Genomic DNA, 16,362 nt, shown 5'->3' with positions numbered 1-16,362 from the left:
CACGTCACAGGGAGCTTCAGCGATGTCCTGCCTCGGCCGGTGATAGGCTGAAGCTCTGTGTGACGTGCCGGGTTAACAGGAAGTAAGAAGAATACAGCCCGGGGACCGAACACCTGTACCGGAGCACTGGGGGAGTGTAGGCAGGCAAGTGAAAGTTTCTTTTCTTTTTTTTGCAGCCCGTAATGGATACAATTAGAAAAGTGAGCACCGGACATGTCCTTTAAGGCCTCCTTAAAACAGCTGCACCATATGTCCTAACAGTGTAAGCCTATCATAGCGCCAGCCAATGAGACTCCAACTCTGCCCCCACTTACCCATTACACTGGACATCACTCTTATAAAAAATATAGAAAACATTTTCACACATTGAAACAGGTTAACCCCTAGATTACACATGTACCTGTACGCTCTGACTACCTGGTCTTAAATACACCAGCCCGTACAGGTATGCCCTGGAGTGTTTAGTGCTTATAAAGCAAGTGCCGGAGCTGTGCTCGCTTCATAGCCGGTGAGTGGTGGCTACTATCAGTAGCTGGGCACTCACTGGTAATGACAGGAATCAGTAATCCTAAAATTGTGGATTTTTATATGAATTTCCCCTCCGCAAATAATTTTTGGTTTTTTACTGTACATTTTATGGTAATATAAAATGTGTCATTACAAAGTTCTATTGATGTACTGCTTGAATGGAGGTCATATGTCTCCCATAACATCATATGTAGTAAAGGGCATATTCTTTTTTTTATACTGCATCTCCGAGACTCAAGTATATGACAGAGCCCCAAGAAATGCAGTGTAAAAGATTGTAGAACAGTAACAAGATGCACTTTCCGGGTAAAGATTCCGCCATTCCATTTCCCAATGACCCCAACAGGTACACATAAAGGAGCATGGCTTCATCATGAAGACGTTAACCAAGACAAATAAACGCAGTCTATGGTGCACATTTTGTTGCGCGTTGCACCAAAAATTAAATTTAGAGTTATTTCAGCAACTTCTACGAAAGGCACATAGAAATTTTGGCACATGTGTGTCAAAATGAATGTACTGTGTGCCACTTTTCCATTTCCAGCTGCTTGGTTTTCATCATTACACAATCATGCATGAATGGGTTACACGCAGAACTTATGCCCTGGCTGCCTGGTAATTGGCTCACTAGGATGTACATGTATGTATTGAGTCCTGTACAGACTACGAAGCAAGCGCAGGAGCCATTGCTCGCTTTATAGCCTGTGTGACCGGCCGGCAATGGTAGACATCAGTGATCACCCGTCGCTAACCCTTCAGAAGCATTTTAAAGCATTAGGGGGCTTATAGAGAATCAAGATGGAGGCTGGAGCTCAGCTCACCTGCTCCAGGGCTGCTTTGGGGATCTTGTTATATGGTCTTCTTTCTAGCAGACCATAGAAGTAGATCGCTGATATCACTGTTATGCTTATGCATAGCACTGACCAGTTATAGCAAGCAAAAGATTAAAGGTGTACTCCAGGGGAAAATATTTTTTTTAAATCAACTGGTGCCAAAAAGTTAAACAGATTTGGAAATTATTTCTATTAAAAAAAAATCTTAATCCTTCCAGAACTTATTAGCTGCTGAATAGTACAGAGGAAATTCTTTTCTTTTTTGATTTCTTTTCTGTCTGTCCACAGTGCTCTCTGTTCACACCTCTGTCCATTTTAGGTACTGATCAGAGCAATATATGTTGGTATGGGGATTTTCTCCTGCTCTGGACAGTTTTTGACATGGACAGAGGTGTAAGCAGAGAGCACTGTGGTCAGACCGAAAAGAAATCCAAAAAGAAAAGAATTTCCTCTATAGTATACTGCCGCTAATAAGTACTGGAATGATTAAAAGGAATGATTCTATACATTTTTAATAGAAGTAATTCCAAATATGTTTCACTTTCTGGCAGTTTTCCACCGGAGTACCCCTTTAATTTACATGTTATTGCAATTCTGCCAAAAACAGTCTAATATACTATGTGTTTTTGACACTTTTGTCAACACTTTTCTGTTAGGTCTAAAAAGGGGCATGGGCTCTGTCTAAAGAGGCATGGTTTTAGACACTTAAACGAGACAGTCTTTACATGCACAAGATTTATCAATCAGCTGGATACACCATAACTAATCTGGCGCATTTGCAGTCTGTTCGTCTAAGAATTAGACAGTTTTAGTAAATCTGGGCCATTGTATACAGTAATTGATATCTGGGCTACCACCAGAGAAGCAGGTAATAATCTGGTTGCTGAGGTGGAGGGGCTTGTCAGTTCTGTCTCTTAGGGGGAGATTTATCAAAACCTGTCTAGAGGAAGAGTTGCCCAGTTGCCCATAGCAACCAATCAGCTTGCTTCTTTCATTTTGCAGAGGCCTTGTTAAAAATGAAAGAAGCAAGCTGATTGGTTGCTATGGGCAACTTTTCCACTGGACCGGTTTTGATAAATCTCCCCCATAGTCAGTGGCGTTGCTAGGGTTGGTGTCACCCGGTGCGGTAGAAAATGGTGTCACCCCCATACCTCCCCCCCCTCAGTAAGTTTTTAGCCTGTTGTGACAGACACCACTGGTGTAGCGCATTGTGAGAAATTCCAGTATAATAATCAGATATACCAGTTGCCACAGAATGGGAAAGTGTTAAAGAAGTTTTCACCATTGAAATATACAGCTCCCAGAATTACTTAAAGGGGTACTCCACTGGAAAACATTTACTTTTATATCAACTGGTGCCAGAAAGTTAAACAGATTTTTAAATTACTTCTATTTAAAATCTTAATACTTACAGTACTTATAAGCTGGTGTATGCTCCACAGGAAGTTGTGTAGTTCTTTCCAGTCTGACCACAGTGCTATTTGCTGACACCTCTGTCCATGTCAGGAACTGTCCAGAGCAGGATAGGTTTGCTATGGGGATTTGCTCCTACTATGGACAGTTCTTGACATGGACAGAGGTGTCAGCACAGAGCACTGTGGTCAGACAGAAAATAAATTAAAAAGGAAAATAACTTCCTGTGAATCGCTTATACAGCAGCTAATAAGTACTGGAAGGATTAAGATTTTTAAATAGAAGTAATTTACAAATCTGTTTAACTTTGTAGCACCAGCTGATTAAAAAAAATGTTTTCCAGTAGAGTACCCCTTTGAGCAGTGGTGAGGTTATGCTGGGAGTTGTAGTTTCACTGACCTAACTGTAGAACTGACAAGTGACTACAGCTCTGATGTAGAGAGGAGAATGTACAATGGTATCAGTGACTACAGGTGACATCTTCTCTATAGTGAGGAGAATACACAATATCTGACTACAGGTGACGTCTTTTCTATAGTGAGGAGAATACACAATGACATCAGTGACTACAGGTGACGTCTTCTCTATAGTGAGGAGAATACACAATAATATCAGTGACTACAGGTGACGTCTTCTCTATAGTGAGGAGAATACACAATGATATCAGTGACTACAGGTGAAGTCTTCTCTATAGTGTGGAGAATACACAATGATATCAGTGATTACAGGTGACGTCTTCTTTATAGTGAAGAGAATGTACAATGATATCAGTGACTACAGGTGACGTCTTCTCTATAGTGAGGAGAATACACAATATCAGTGATTACAGGTGACGTCTTCTCTATAGTGAGGCGAATACACAATGATATCAATGACTACAGGTGACGTCTTCTCTATAGTGTGGAGAATACACAATGATATCAGTGATTACAGGTGACGTCTTCTCTATAGTGAGGAGAATACACAATGATATCAGTGACTACAGGTGACGTCTTCTCTATAGTGTGGAGAATACACAATGATATCAGTGATTACAGGTGACGTCTTCTTTATAGTGAAGAGAATGTACAATGATATCAGTGACTACAGGTGACGTCTTCTCTATAGTGAGGAGAATACACAATATCAGTGATTACAGGTGACGTCTTCTCTATAGTGAGGCGAATACACAATGATATCAATGACTACAGGTGACGTCTTCTCTATAGTGAGGAGAATGTACAATGATATCAGTGACTACAGGTGACGTCTTCTCTATAGTCTTCCCTTATCTAATTCGGATGGTACATACCGCCAGGACTTGTTCCAGCTAAAACTTCTCTCTGCAGAATGTGATGCCCACACGTCTCCTCACTATGTCAGCGCATTCTCATCCTCTATATGAAAACAGTTATTATTATAAACCTGAGAGACACTGTATCTTCTAAATATAATACTACTATACACTATACTCTTTGATTATAAACCTTCCATACACTGTACCCTCTGAATATAATACTACCACACAATGTACATTCTGAATATAATACCAACACATACTGTACACTCTGAATATAAATCTGCCACATACTGTACCCCTGAATATAATACTACCACATACTGTACCCTCTGAATATAATACTACCACACACTGTACATTCTGAATATAATACCGCCACATACTGTACACTCTGAATATAAATCTGCCACACACTGTACCCACTGAATATAATACTACCACATACTGTACCCTCTGAATATAATACTACCACACACTGTACATTCTGAATATAATACCGCCACACACTGTACCCACTGAATATAATACTACCACATACTGTACCCTCTGAATATAATACTACCACAAACTGCGCCCTCTGAATATAAATCTGCCACATATTGTACCCTCTGAATATAAATCTGCCACATACTGTACCCTCTGAATATAAATCTGCCACATACTGTACCCTCTGAATATAAATCTGCCACATACTGTACCCCTGAATATAAATCTGTCACATACTGTACCCCTGAATATAAATTTGCCACATATTGTACCCCTGAATATAATACCGCCACATACTGTACCCTCTGAATATAATATTACCACCCACTGCGCCCTCTGAATATAATAATTAGAGATGAGCAAACTACAGTAAATTCAACTCGTCACAAACTTCTCTGCTCGGCAGTTGATAACTTTTCCTGCATAAATTAGTTCAGCTTTCAGGTGCTCCCGTGGGCTGGAAAAGGTGGATACAGTCCTAGGAGACTCTTTCCTAGGAATGTATCCACCTTTTCCAGCCCACCGCAGCACCTGAAGGCTGAACTAATTTACGCAGGATAAGTCATCAACTGCCGAGCCGAGAAGTTTGTGACGAATCGAATTTACTGCAAGTTCGCTCATCTCTAAAAATACTACCACAAACTGCGCCCTCTGAATATAATACTACCACAAACTGCGCCCTCTGAATATAACGTTGCCATACAGTGCACCCTCTGAATATAATACCACAACCGCAGTAACACCCCTCAACATCCGTTAGCTGATGCTATTACCACGGGAGGGGGGTATTGGTGGTGTTGCTAGTGGATGATGGGGGTGCTACTACTCGGGGGGTGTTGCTGGAGGATGATGAGGGTGCTACTAGCCATCCCCCCTGGCAGTATCATCCCCATCATCCATCGGCAGGATCATCCTCCTGGCAGGAGCACCGCCATCATCCACCATCAGGATCTGCTGATGGAGGTGCTGCTGGGGGGGGGGGGTGTTGCTGGTGGATGATGAGGGTGCTACTGCCAGGGGGGGGGAGCATTAGGTAGGCAGCAGTTCCCCCACATTAGGTAGGTCGCAGTTTCCCCACATTAGGTAGCATCTATTCCCCACATTAGGCAGCATAGATTCCCCACATTTGGTACCAGTTCCCCCACATTAGGTAGGTACCAGTTACCCTACATTAGGTAGCAATTTCCCCACATTAGGTAGCACAGATTCCCCACATTAGGTAGCACAGATTCCCCACATTAGGTAGCAATTTCCCCACATTAGGTAGCACAGATTCCCCACATAAGGTAGCATAGACTCCCCACATAAGGTAGCATACACTCCCCACATAAGGTAGCATACACTCCCCACATAAGGTAGCATACACTCCCCACATAAGGTAGCATACACTCCCCACACTTGGTAGTAGTTTCCCCACATTAGGCCGCAGGTTCCCTTGCAGGTTCCCCACAATAGATTGCTGGTTATACCCCCCCCCCCCACACACACACACACACACACACAAAAAAACACATACAACACAGAGAGACTCACACACAAATACACACACACAGTCAGAGAGACACACACTCACAGTCACACACACATGCACACACACACACACAGTCACAGAGTCACACACACACAGAGTCTCATACACACACAGAGTCTCATACACACAAACATAGATAGAGACAGATAGAGACAGACACACACACTCACCCATCCAGCGCAGCGCTCCTTCTCACCGGGCGCCGTGCGAGTGACGTAACTGACGTCCTCCTGCGCGGCCATACGGTGTGACGTCAGGCCGGCGCAGACGTGGGAGCGGAGGCCGGGCACAATGCTGGTGAAGGTGAGGGGGGGGGTGTGATGATGGACGGGCACACAGTGCAGGAGAAAGAGGGGGGTTGCTGATGGACGGGCACACACAGCGCGGGGGGGGGGGGGGTTGTGCTGACGGATGGGAGGCCGGTCGGGCACCGATGGGGGAGGTGGTGTCTGTGTAGCTGGGGGGGGTGCGGCTACGGAGCGTCTTGGTGTCACCCCATTAGGTTGGTGTCACCCGGTGCGGGCCGCACCCCCCGCACCCGGGTCGCAACGCCACTGCCCATAGTCTCTTACTATAGAAGGGTGGAAGGACTTCCTCTGTAGCCTACCTGCCATAGTGAGAGGAAGGAGGGAGAGAATGACTTATCTCCTGGGACATATATAGAATGCATTATGAAACAGTGAAGGTCAAAATTATTTGTAACTTTCTTTCCCGCTTTCTTTAGGAACGGATATCTAGAACTACATATATAAATATGCAATAAATATGTTACACATAGCACTGAGCAGCCATATTGCTATATAAGGAAATGTAAGAAAGATATAGGATGTTTTATGTATTGTAAGCAAAAGTAATGGTTTGTTTTATCATGTCCAGGTGAACACCTTTGAACATGGTGTGGGATATCAAATGCTGGGTAACGTGGTCACTCTGGCCTTGGGTGTCTTCCCCTTTTTCTTCCATTTATGTCAACGGGACCTGGAACAGATCTTTTCACTAACCAGCAAAGAGTACCTGTCAATCTTCTGTGGTGGACCCCCGACACACCTCCTCTTCATTCTTTCATTCATTAATCTGGTGCTACGCATCTGTCTCACCTGGATGTTCTTCTTCCTGATGTGCGTGGCAGAACGAACTTATAAACAGGTAGGCATAGTATATGGTATATGTTGCATTTTCCTGATAACTAATAAATTATATACTGACATTTTAGTGGCATATTGTATGCAGTTGGTTAAAGACCCATAAACTGTGAAACACTGTCGCTTCAACAAGCTTTGCATAAATCAATAGAATGAGGGAATAAAGGAAATTATGTAATATATCTTATCAGAGAAAAATGCATATTTCTCTAAAATCTAGCTAAAATCCATCTTGTGTTTAAAGAATGACATTCAATTTCTGTGTTGCTGCACCATATTTAATATTTTTTCTACAGAGTGTGTATAACCTATATACTGATAGGTATGCTTTAAAGGGATATTCAAGAAAGTATTTATTTATTCATTAATTTATTTATTTTCATTCCTTCCAGACTACACTTGCTCACTCCTCTGCCTCAACAATCAATTAAAAAAGTAATTACCAGAAAGTAAATCAGTACACAATATGAGTGCAAGGGGAAAAACACAGTGGTGCTTGTGAAGAGTTTACTGCACTTCCAAGAAAAGCCCCCAAAAATATAATAAATGGCTCCAGCCAGTTATGTTGTTATATTTGTTTAGCTTTACTTTCCACAATTACCTTTGTGCCATACGTTTTAATTCAGTACTGCTTCTATCATATCCCTTGAAGATTCTGCCAACGCAGTTGAAAAGCATTGGGATTTATATGCAGTAGGGTTTTTCAAGGGACTGCTTGGGGCAGAGGTGGTCCTTTTAAAGGCAGGGGCCTCACTGGTCCCGTGTGAGCTGGGGTAGCCCTCGCTACACAACTACACACACAAAAGGCCTAATAGGCGGCATTAGATACTGTTATTCATCACCTTTGTGACCTATTTCTACCCCTGACAGTTGATATGTTCAACATGACTTCTTATGACATCTTGGGTCACTCAGAAGGACCATGTAAATGAGATGAGCAGTTTTTTTTTTTTTTTGGTATACCAATGTTAGTTGTGCTCACAGATATTAAAGAAGATGTCCAGCGGTAAGAAATTTGTCCCGCAGGATAGGGATAAATGTCTGATTGCAGGGGCTCGGACCGCTGAATACTGATGTCATAGCCACTCTTGATACTGTACAAGTTACTTCAGTGATTATAATATGTAAATGTAGTACAAGTGTCCATGGGGCATTTCCCAGCATGGACAAAGCCCAAGGTTATGCCTACCCTCCGTGGTGAATAAAAGAACCCTGGGCTCTTGCTGTGGGAAATTCCCTCTGGCCACTTTGGGCTTCATTTTCATACAGACAATATTTCACATAAGGTAGTCCACCCTCACATTTTTGTAAATATTTTATTATATATTTTCATGTGACAACACAATTGATGCTCTGCTTTAATCTAAAGTAGTGAGTGCACAGCTTGTATAACAGTGTTTAATGTTGTGTCCCCTCAAAAAAACTCAACACACAAAAGATAGGATGGCTCACAGTCCAAATGTCAATGACTTAGATCGAGCTAGCTAGTAGTACAACTATACCCAAGGTGAAAATAATAGAACTAAATAGAAAAAAAAAAGGACTAGCGCTCAAAATCTAATTAGCATGAAACCACCGGTCGTTGCCTCTGAGCCCCCGTCTACCATCCCCTCTTCTCCATGGAGCCTCGTCTGATACAGCGATGGACGCGGTGAGTGCAGGATTCTATCTCGATTATTTACTGCTGTTCAAAATCTAATAGATAAGTGGCAGATAACATAAGATAAGATAAATTTAATTAAATATATAAAAAAAAAAAAAATACAATAAAATTACAGCATAGGTCCTATGTACCATCAGGACCCTTGCTGGTAGGGAGACTTAATGAGTAGAGATAGCTGCTATAAATAGCATACAGGATAATATAAAATATTAATGGTGTGCCATAAGGAATTAAATAGTAAAATAATTCATAGCAGAGATTCACGCTCCTATTAATAGTCCCGGGCAATGGAAAATATGGGTAAGTCTTTGAGTAATAACAAGTAGTTGCAATAATCTACTCAATGGAACCCTTGTGGTCTCTTTGTATTCCAATATCCTTGCATGTATAAAAGAATTACCGTCAATAGTAACCAATCGACACTTAATTGCAATTCATAAAGGTAAATGTGATATTGGTACACTGTACCGCTCACCCAAGATGCGTTGAGCAGGTCCTCCTGATCGCGCTGTGTGCAAGAACCAGATGACTGGCTCAGCGCATCTCCTTATGGTGCACCATTAATATTTTATATTATCCTGTATGCTATTTATATCAGCTATTTGTACTCATTAAGGGTCCTGCTGGTACATAGGACATATGCTGTAATTTAATTTTATTGTATTTTATAATTTTTTTGTAAAATTTGTCTATGATTTTATGTTATTTGCCTCTTATCTATTTTTTTTTTTGAGCGCTAGCCCTTTTTTTCTACTCATTGGGGCCATTTTGCTCCCCAGTGTCAAGTTAGTTAGTTTAGTGCTACAAGTTTACAGGTGTGAATAGAGAGCAGGTGTCTTAAATTTGGTATTATCACCCTCACACTCTCTACTGGTCACGGGAAGTTCAACTTGGCCCCTCGTGGCAAAGAAATCCCAGAGAATCTGTAAAAAAAAGAATAATTTCTCTACATAAATATGGCCTAGGCTATATGAAAGTTACCAAAATATTGAAACTCATCTGCAGCACGATGGGCAAGACCATACAACAGTTTCATAGTACAGGATCCACACAGAACAGGCCTGCCATGGTCAACCAAAGAAGTGCATATGCTCAATGTCACATATAGAGGTTGTTTTTGGGAAATAGACAGAGGCTGGAGGCTGGAGGGGGGGGGGGGGGGGAGATGGGTCAGTGTGCCAATGCTCAGAACATACTCCACACACTACATCAAATTGGTCTGCATGGCTGTCATCCCAGAACGAAGCCTCTTCTAAAGATGATGCACAAGAAAGCCTGCAAACAGTTTAAGGACATGGATTACTGGAACAATGTCATGTGGTCTGATGACAATAAGATACAGACTGGGCTGCAGGGCGGTATTCCTACATAATAACAACTCCAAACTACACCTCAAGATGACCGCTAGCTTGCTAAAGAAGCTGAGCGTTAAATTGCAGGACTGGCAAAGCATGTCTCCAGACCTAATCCATATTGAGCATCTGTGGGGTTTCCTCAAACAGAAGGTGGGGGAGTGCAAGGTTTCTAGCATCCAAAAGCTCTGTGATGTTGTCACGGACAGAGGAGTGGAAGAAGACTATAATGACAACCTGTGAACTCCATGCCCAAGAGGCTTAAAGGAGTTCTCCACCCCTAGACATCTTATCCCCTATCCAAAGGATATCCCTATCCCGCCACTGGGAACCCCCGCAATATAGCATGCAGCACCCAACTGTTTCTGCTCCGGAAGCGCTGGAGGGTCTGGGTCCCGACCGTCATGCCCCCTCCCATAGACTTGCATTGAGGGGACGGGGTGTGACGTCAAACGGGGGCGGAGTCGAGACGTTACAGACTTCCGTTCCGGTGGTTGGGACCCAGACCCTCCAGCGCTTCCGGAGCAGAAACATTTTGGTGCCGCATGCTATATTGCAGGGAACCCCAGGGGCGGGACCCCCGCGATCAGACATCTTATCCCCTATCCTTTGGATAGTGCAAACTATGCAATCCGCATAGCGGGACGCGCCCGCTCGCGGTTCGCATCCCAATCTACTTGCCTGTCCCGGTCCCCGGCTGTCACGTCCTGGCACGTGCGGCTCCGCTCTCTAGGGCGCGCGCCAGCTCTCTAATATTTAAAGGGCCAGTGCACCGCTAATTGGTGCCTGGCCCAATCAGTGTAATTAGCTCACCTGCTCCAGGCCTATATTACCTCCCTTCCCCTTCCCTGCATTGCCGGATCTTGTTCCTTGCGCCAGTGAAAACGTTTTGTGTATGTCCCAATCCTGTGTTCCAGACCTTCTGCTGTTGCCCCTGACTACGACCCTTGCTGCATGCCCTGACCTTCTGCTATGTCTGACCTTGCTCTTGCCTTGTCCTTCTGTACCACGCCAGTCTCAGCAGTCAGAGAGGTTGAGCCGTTACCGGTGGATACAACCTGGTTGCTACCGCCGCAGCAAGACCATCCTGCTTTGCGGCGGGCTCTGGTGAATACCAGTAGCAACTTAGAACCGGTCCACCGGTACGGTTCACGCCAATCCCTCTCTGACACAGAGGATCCACCTCCAGCCTGCCGAATCCTAACAATAGGGGTGTACTTACTTTTGTTGATAAGATTTAGACAATAATGGCTGAGTTATTATGAGGGAAACAACATTAAACACTGTTGTACAGGCTGCATGCTCACTACTTTACATTGAAAAAAAAGTGTATTTCTTCAGTGTTGTCACACTAAAATATATGATATTCACAAAAATGTGTACTCACTAATGTTAGATAATGTACTACAAAAAAAAGCTATATTTTTATATTCTTCTAAAACAATTCACAAAAGGGTGTTTTTCCGCTAGACGTTTGCACTAAATATTATTTATCCTAAGAAAGGTTCAGATATTTGTATTCAATGTAAAAATGCTATAAACAAGCTTAGTAGGGGTAGCCACAATTTTTTTTCCTCTTTGTTAAGTAGTGAAAACATTTTCACTCATTTGTAGCACATTTCTGTGTCTTTGGGTGGCAAGGTTTCAGCAAACAAGAAAAAAACAGCTATAATAAAAGCAAGCTTAAAAATATCCCGGCACGTAATGATATTCTCATTTTTTTTCATCTCATACACAAAGCACTATGCAGCGAGACGCTTGCAATGTAAATGTAATGTGCTGTAGCTACATGCCATGATAACCTTTAATGAAACAAAGTGAGCAGTGGTTATTAGAAGCTTGGGGCAGCCAAAGAGAAAATATTCAATTGAACTACAGGAAGGAATTACTGTAGTGTGGATTTAAAGTCATTGAATATACCACAAATGCATAAGGCAGGAATAGAAGTCTGGATGATTTCATAACTGTCAATGTATTAAGATAATTAATGCAAGAGAATAAAAAAAAATTAAAAATAATAATAATGATGATGATGATAATAATAATGATAAAGCTTTCTAGTTGCTAAAAGGTCTGTTTTTTGTCACATGACCTCAGTTTGAATTTCTAAATCCCCCCCCTTGTATTCACAGCTTATCGTGTTCCTTAAAGGAGTAGTCCAGTGGTGACTCAGTGGTGAACAACTTATCCCCTATCTTAAGGATAGGGGATAAGTTGCAGATCGCGGGGGGGTCCGACCGCTGGGGCCCCCTGCGATCTCCTGTACGGGCCCCGACAGCCCGCGGGAAGGGGGCGTGTCGACCTCCACACGAAGCGGCGGCCGACACGCCCCCTCAATACAACTCTATGGCAGAGCCGAAGCGCTGCCTTCGGCAATCTTCAGCTCTGCCATTGAGATGTATTGAGGGGGCGTGTCGGCCGCCGCTTTGTGCGGGGGTCAACACCCGCTATCTGGGCGGAGAGCCGGGGCCCTGTACAGAAAGATCGCAGGGGGCCCCAGCAGTCGGACCCCCCGCGATCTCAAACTTATCCCCTATCCTCAGGATAGGGGATACGTTTTTCACCACTGGACTACCCCTTTAAGACCACTGGCACCCGGCAATTATTGATGCCGTTTCTGATTGGTCAATCATTTTATGCTAATAAATAATATAATTATATTTATATAATTTTAGTATTATAGTATGTTATTCCTACTACTAACTCGAGCCTCCAATTTGTGAGGACATCAGTCTTTTTTTCAGAAATATCAACTTATCTTAAAATACACTTTCATATTGGGCTTTCTTAAGCATCCCTCTAATTCAGGTCCTATGTTATGCTCATAACTAAATTAATGGTTGTTGTTTGATGTAAATAAATTTTATTAACCCTATGGGTCACGCCTTCTTCCATGACCTTTCTGGCGCCACTGTTTGTATTCTTATTTGATCACCATGTATTTCCTGTATACATCAGTCTTGCAGTTGAGAAAGAGAGAGCGACCTCCAAAAACACGTCTTGTTATTTTTAATAGTTTTATTGTTTTATACTCGTGTCAATGCAATGGTAGAAGACCGTAGATGGTAGAAAACGCATTTCGAGACTAGCACTGTCTCTTTCTCAATGTTAAAATGGCATATGCAGGTTAAAAGATACACAGGGTAATTGTAGCAGAAAAAAAACGCTAAAACAAGTGATTGACAGGTCTGGGGCATGTTCCTCCTCTAGCTGAAAAACACATACTCATTATGTGTGGTGTACAGGGTGGGCCATATATATGGATACACCTTAATAAAATATGAATGGTTGGTTATATTAACTTCCTGTTTGTGGCACATTAATATATGTGAGGGGGGAAACTTTTCAAGATGGGTGGTGACCATGGTGGCCATTTTGAAGTCGGCCATTTTGAATCCCACTTTTGTTTTTTTCCATAGGAAGAGGGTCCTTTGACACATCAAACTTATTGGGAATTTCACAAGAAAAACAATGATGTGCTTGCTTTTAACGTAACTTTATTCTTTCATGAGTTATTTACAAGTTTCTGACCACTTATAAAATGTGTTCAATGTGCTGCCCATTGAGTTGGATTGTCAATGCAACCCTCTTCTCCCACTCTTCACACACTGATAGCAACACCGCAGGAGAAATGCTAGCACAGGCTTCCAGTATCCGCAGTTTCAGGTGCTGCAGAATGGGAAAAACAAAAATTGGAACAGGACCCTCAGTTTACGCAGAAGATTTTGTTCAGTAATGAGGCAAACTTTAATGTGAATGGTGAAGTTAACAAACAAAACCACCGCTATTGGTCGGACACTAACCCACATTGGATAGATCGCTCCAAGACTGTTGGAACACAAAAATTGATAGTATGGTGTGGTATATGGGATACAAAGATAGTGGGGCCATTCTTCATCAATGGAAACCTCAAGGCCACTAGATATGCGAAATTGCTACATGATGATGTGTTTCCCTCTTTATGCACTGAAGCTGGCACGTTCCCTGAGTTTTTCCAGCAAGATGGTGCACCACCACATTATGGGTGTCAGGTCCGAGAATTCCTAGATGAACAGTTTCCTGGAAAGTGGATCGGTCGTCGTGGGCCAGTTGAATGGTCCCCAAGGTCTCCCGATCTGACCCCCTTAGACTTTTATCTTTGGGGTCATCTGAAGGCAATTGTCTATGCTGTGAAGATACGAAAGGTGCAGCATCTGAAACTACGTATACTGGAAGCCTGTGCTATCATTTCTCCTGCGGTGTTGCTATCAGTGTGTGAAGAGTGGAAGAAGAGGGTTGCATTGGCAATCCAACACAATTGGCAGCACATTGAACACATTTTATAAGTGGTCAGAAACTTGTGAATAACTCATGAAAGAATAAAGTTACGTTAAAACAAAGCACATCATTGTTTTTCTTGTGAAATTCACAATAAGTTTGATGTGTTTGATGACCCTCTTCCTATTGAAAAAACTAAAGTTGGATTCAAAATGGCCGACTTCAAAATGGCCGCCATGGTAACCACCCATCTTGAAAAGTTTCCCCCCTCACATATACTAAAGTGCCACAAACAGGAAGTTAATATCACCAACCATTACCATTTTATTAAGGTGTATCCATATAAATGGCCCACCCTGTAGACAACTTCATTTGCGGTGTCCATATGTATAAAATAAAAGTTTAAAAATTACCCAGAGTTTGTTGGTTGATAACTATCATAGGGTTTATAGTGTGTTTGAACGGGTCTTGAGAGTATTTGCGCTTGATTTGACATTTCCATGGGGGGATTCCTATCCATTTATTAAGGAGTAGGTCATATAGTTATGTATTGCAAGTGTACTACTAGTCCTCTCGCACATAACCGTTAGTGTGCAAAGGGCTAGTCGTGATTCTGGGCAATAGTACAAGGAATTGTTTCACTGCAGGGGCACGAGAAGATTCGCGCATGCGCCTGCTGTGAATAAAAAAACAGATCACGGACATGAGCAGTGTCCCGATCTGTGGGGGACTGCAGCGCTGTGGAAAAATTGTTTTGTGCGCATGTGCTGGCTAAAGGTGTGAGACAAATTAATTGTTGGCGTGTTCCGATCTGAAGGGGACTGCAGCGCTGCAGAAACATGGTATTATGCGCATCCCAGAACCATCATCGAAGCAGCTGATAAAAGGGCCTTGCACAACACACCCAGAGCTTAAAAAACAACGAAAAAAGGAAACATGGTATTATGCGTATTCACCAACTTTAGGTGTGTAACAGATTCAATGTTCACGGGATATTTCTAAAATGTGCTGTTTTCTTATTTATGAATGAAGGACTTCTTTGCTGATGGATTAAATATGTGACAGCACTGGATGGGGTCTCCTCACTGGTCTATAGATCTATGAATTATTACAGTGGTCGGTGAGTGATGAGTAGATACATTTGACTGAACATTGTGTATATGTTTGGTTTCCGTGTATCATATTTCAGAGGGTATTGAATATATTTTACCAGAAGGGAAATGCAATGTGATTTAGATATTAAATCTGGGTTTATGGGTTGCTCCAACTATGTTGGAAAAAAAAAAAAAGGTGGGGGAGCACCCTCTTTGAATTGTGCAGTTACTGTGTTCAACATTGGTAGACTGTGGTGATGAACCTTGAATCGCTAAAGGGCAGATGGGCGTTTCTATACATTTTCAATCTCTTCATTGAAGCCATGGGGGTAGAGGGTGTCCATCTTGTAATTCCAAAAAGATTCCCGTCTCCTCAGACTCTCAAACCAATCTTGTGCATTTTCGGGTATTTGCTCTAAGGCCATGACTGTAAAGGCTGTGAAAGCACTGCTATGACGGTGGTTGTTCATCCTGGTTTTGAGTTGTTGAATAGTTTTACCAATATACTGTAGTTTACAGTCACATTATAAAAAGTGATTTATGGAAAAGGTCTCCTTTGTACTGTTGCTGGTGAATGTTGTAGCTCCTCCATGGTTAATGTTAGCACATAGTTTACAAGTCTTGACTCCATATCTGTAGCAGCCTGTGGTTTTTCCAAAAGCCTTCGTGTAACCTCTGTTTTTCTCCCTTAGGCGACTCGGGGCTACTATATTCTTGATGGTTCTGGCTTGTCTGTAAGTGAAGGCTGGTTTCTTGGGGATAAGTTTGTTTAAGACTGGGTCCA

General features: G+C 42.5%; 1 protein-coding gene across 13 annotated transcripts in view; it reads left to right on the top strand.

Moving 5' to 3' along the window:
- Positions 1-16,362, top strand: part of PHTF1 (putative homeodomain transcription factor 1) — a 250,128-nt gene that overhangs the window by 177,008 nt on the left and 56,758 nt on the right. For all 13 annotated transcript variants that reach the window (XM_056558326.1, XM_056558332.1, XM_056558329.1 and 10 more), the window contains one exon: positions 6,947-7,216. In XM_056558326.1, coding sequence (XP_056414301.1) covers positions 6,947-7,216 — 270 coding nt within the window. The remainder of the gene's footprint in view (positions 1-6,946; positions 7,217-16,362) is intronic.

Source organism: Hyla sarda, chromosome 2, assembly GCF_029499605.1.
Source record: "Hyla sarda isolate aHylSar1 chromosome 2, aHylSar1.hap1, whole genome shotgun sequence".
NCBI lineage: Eukaryota > Metazoa > Chordata > Amphibia > Anura > Hylidae > Hyla > Hyla sarda.
Note: the sequence above shows the minus strand (reverse complement) of the source record. Positions and strands in the feature narration are given on the sequence as shown.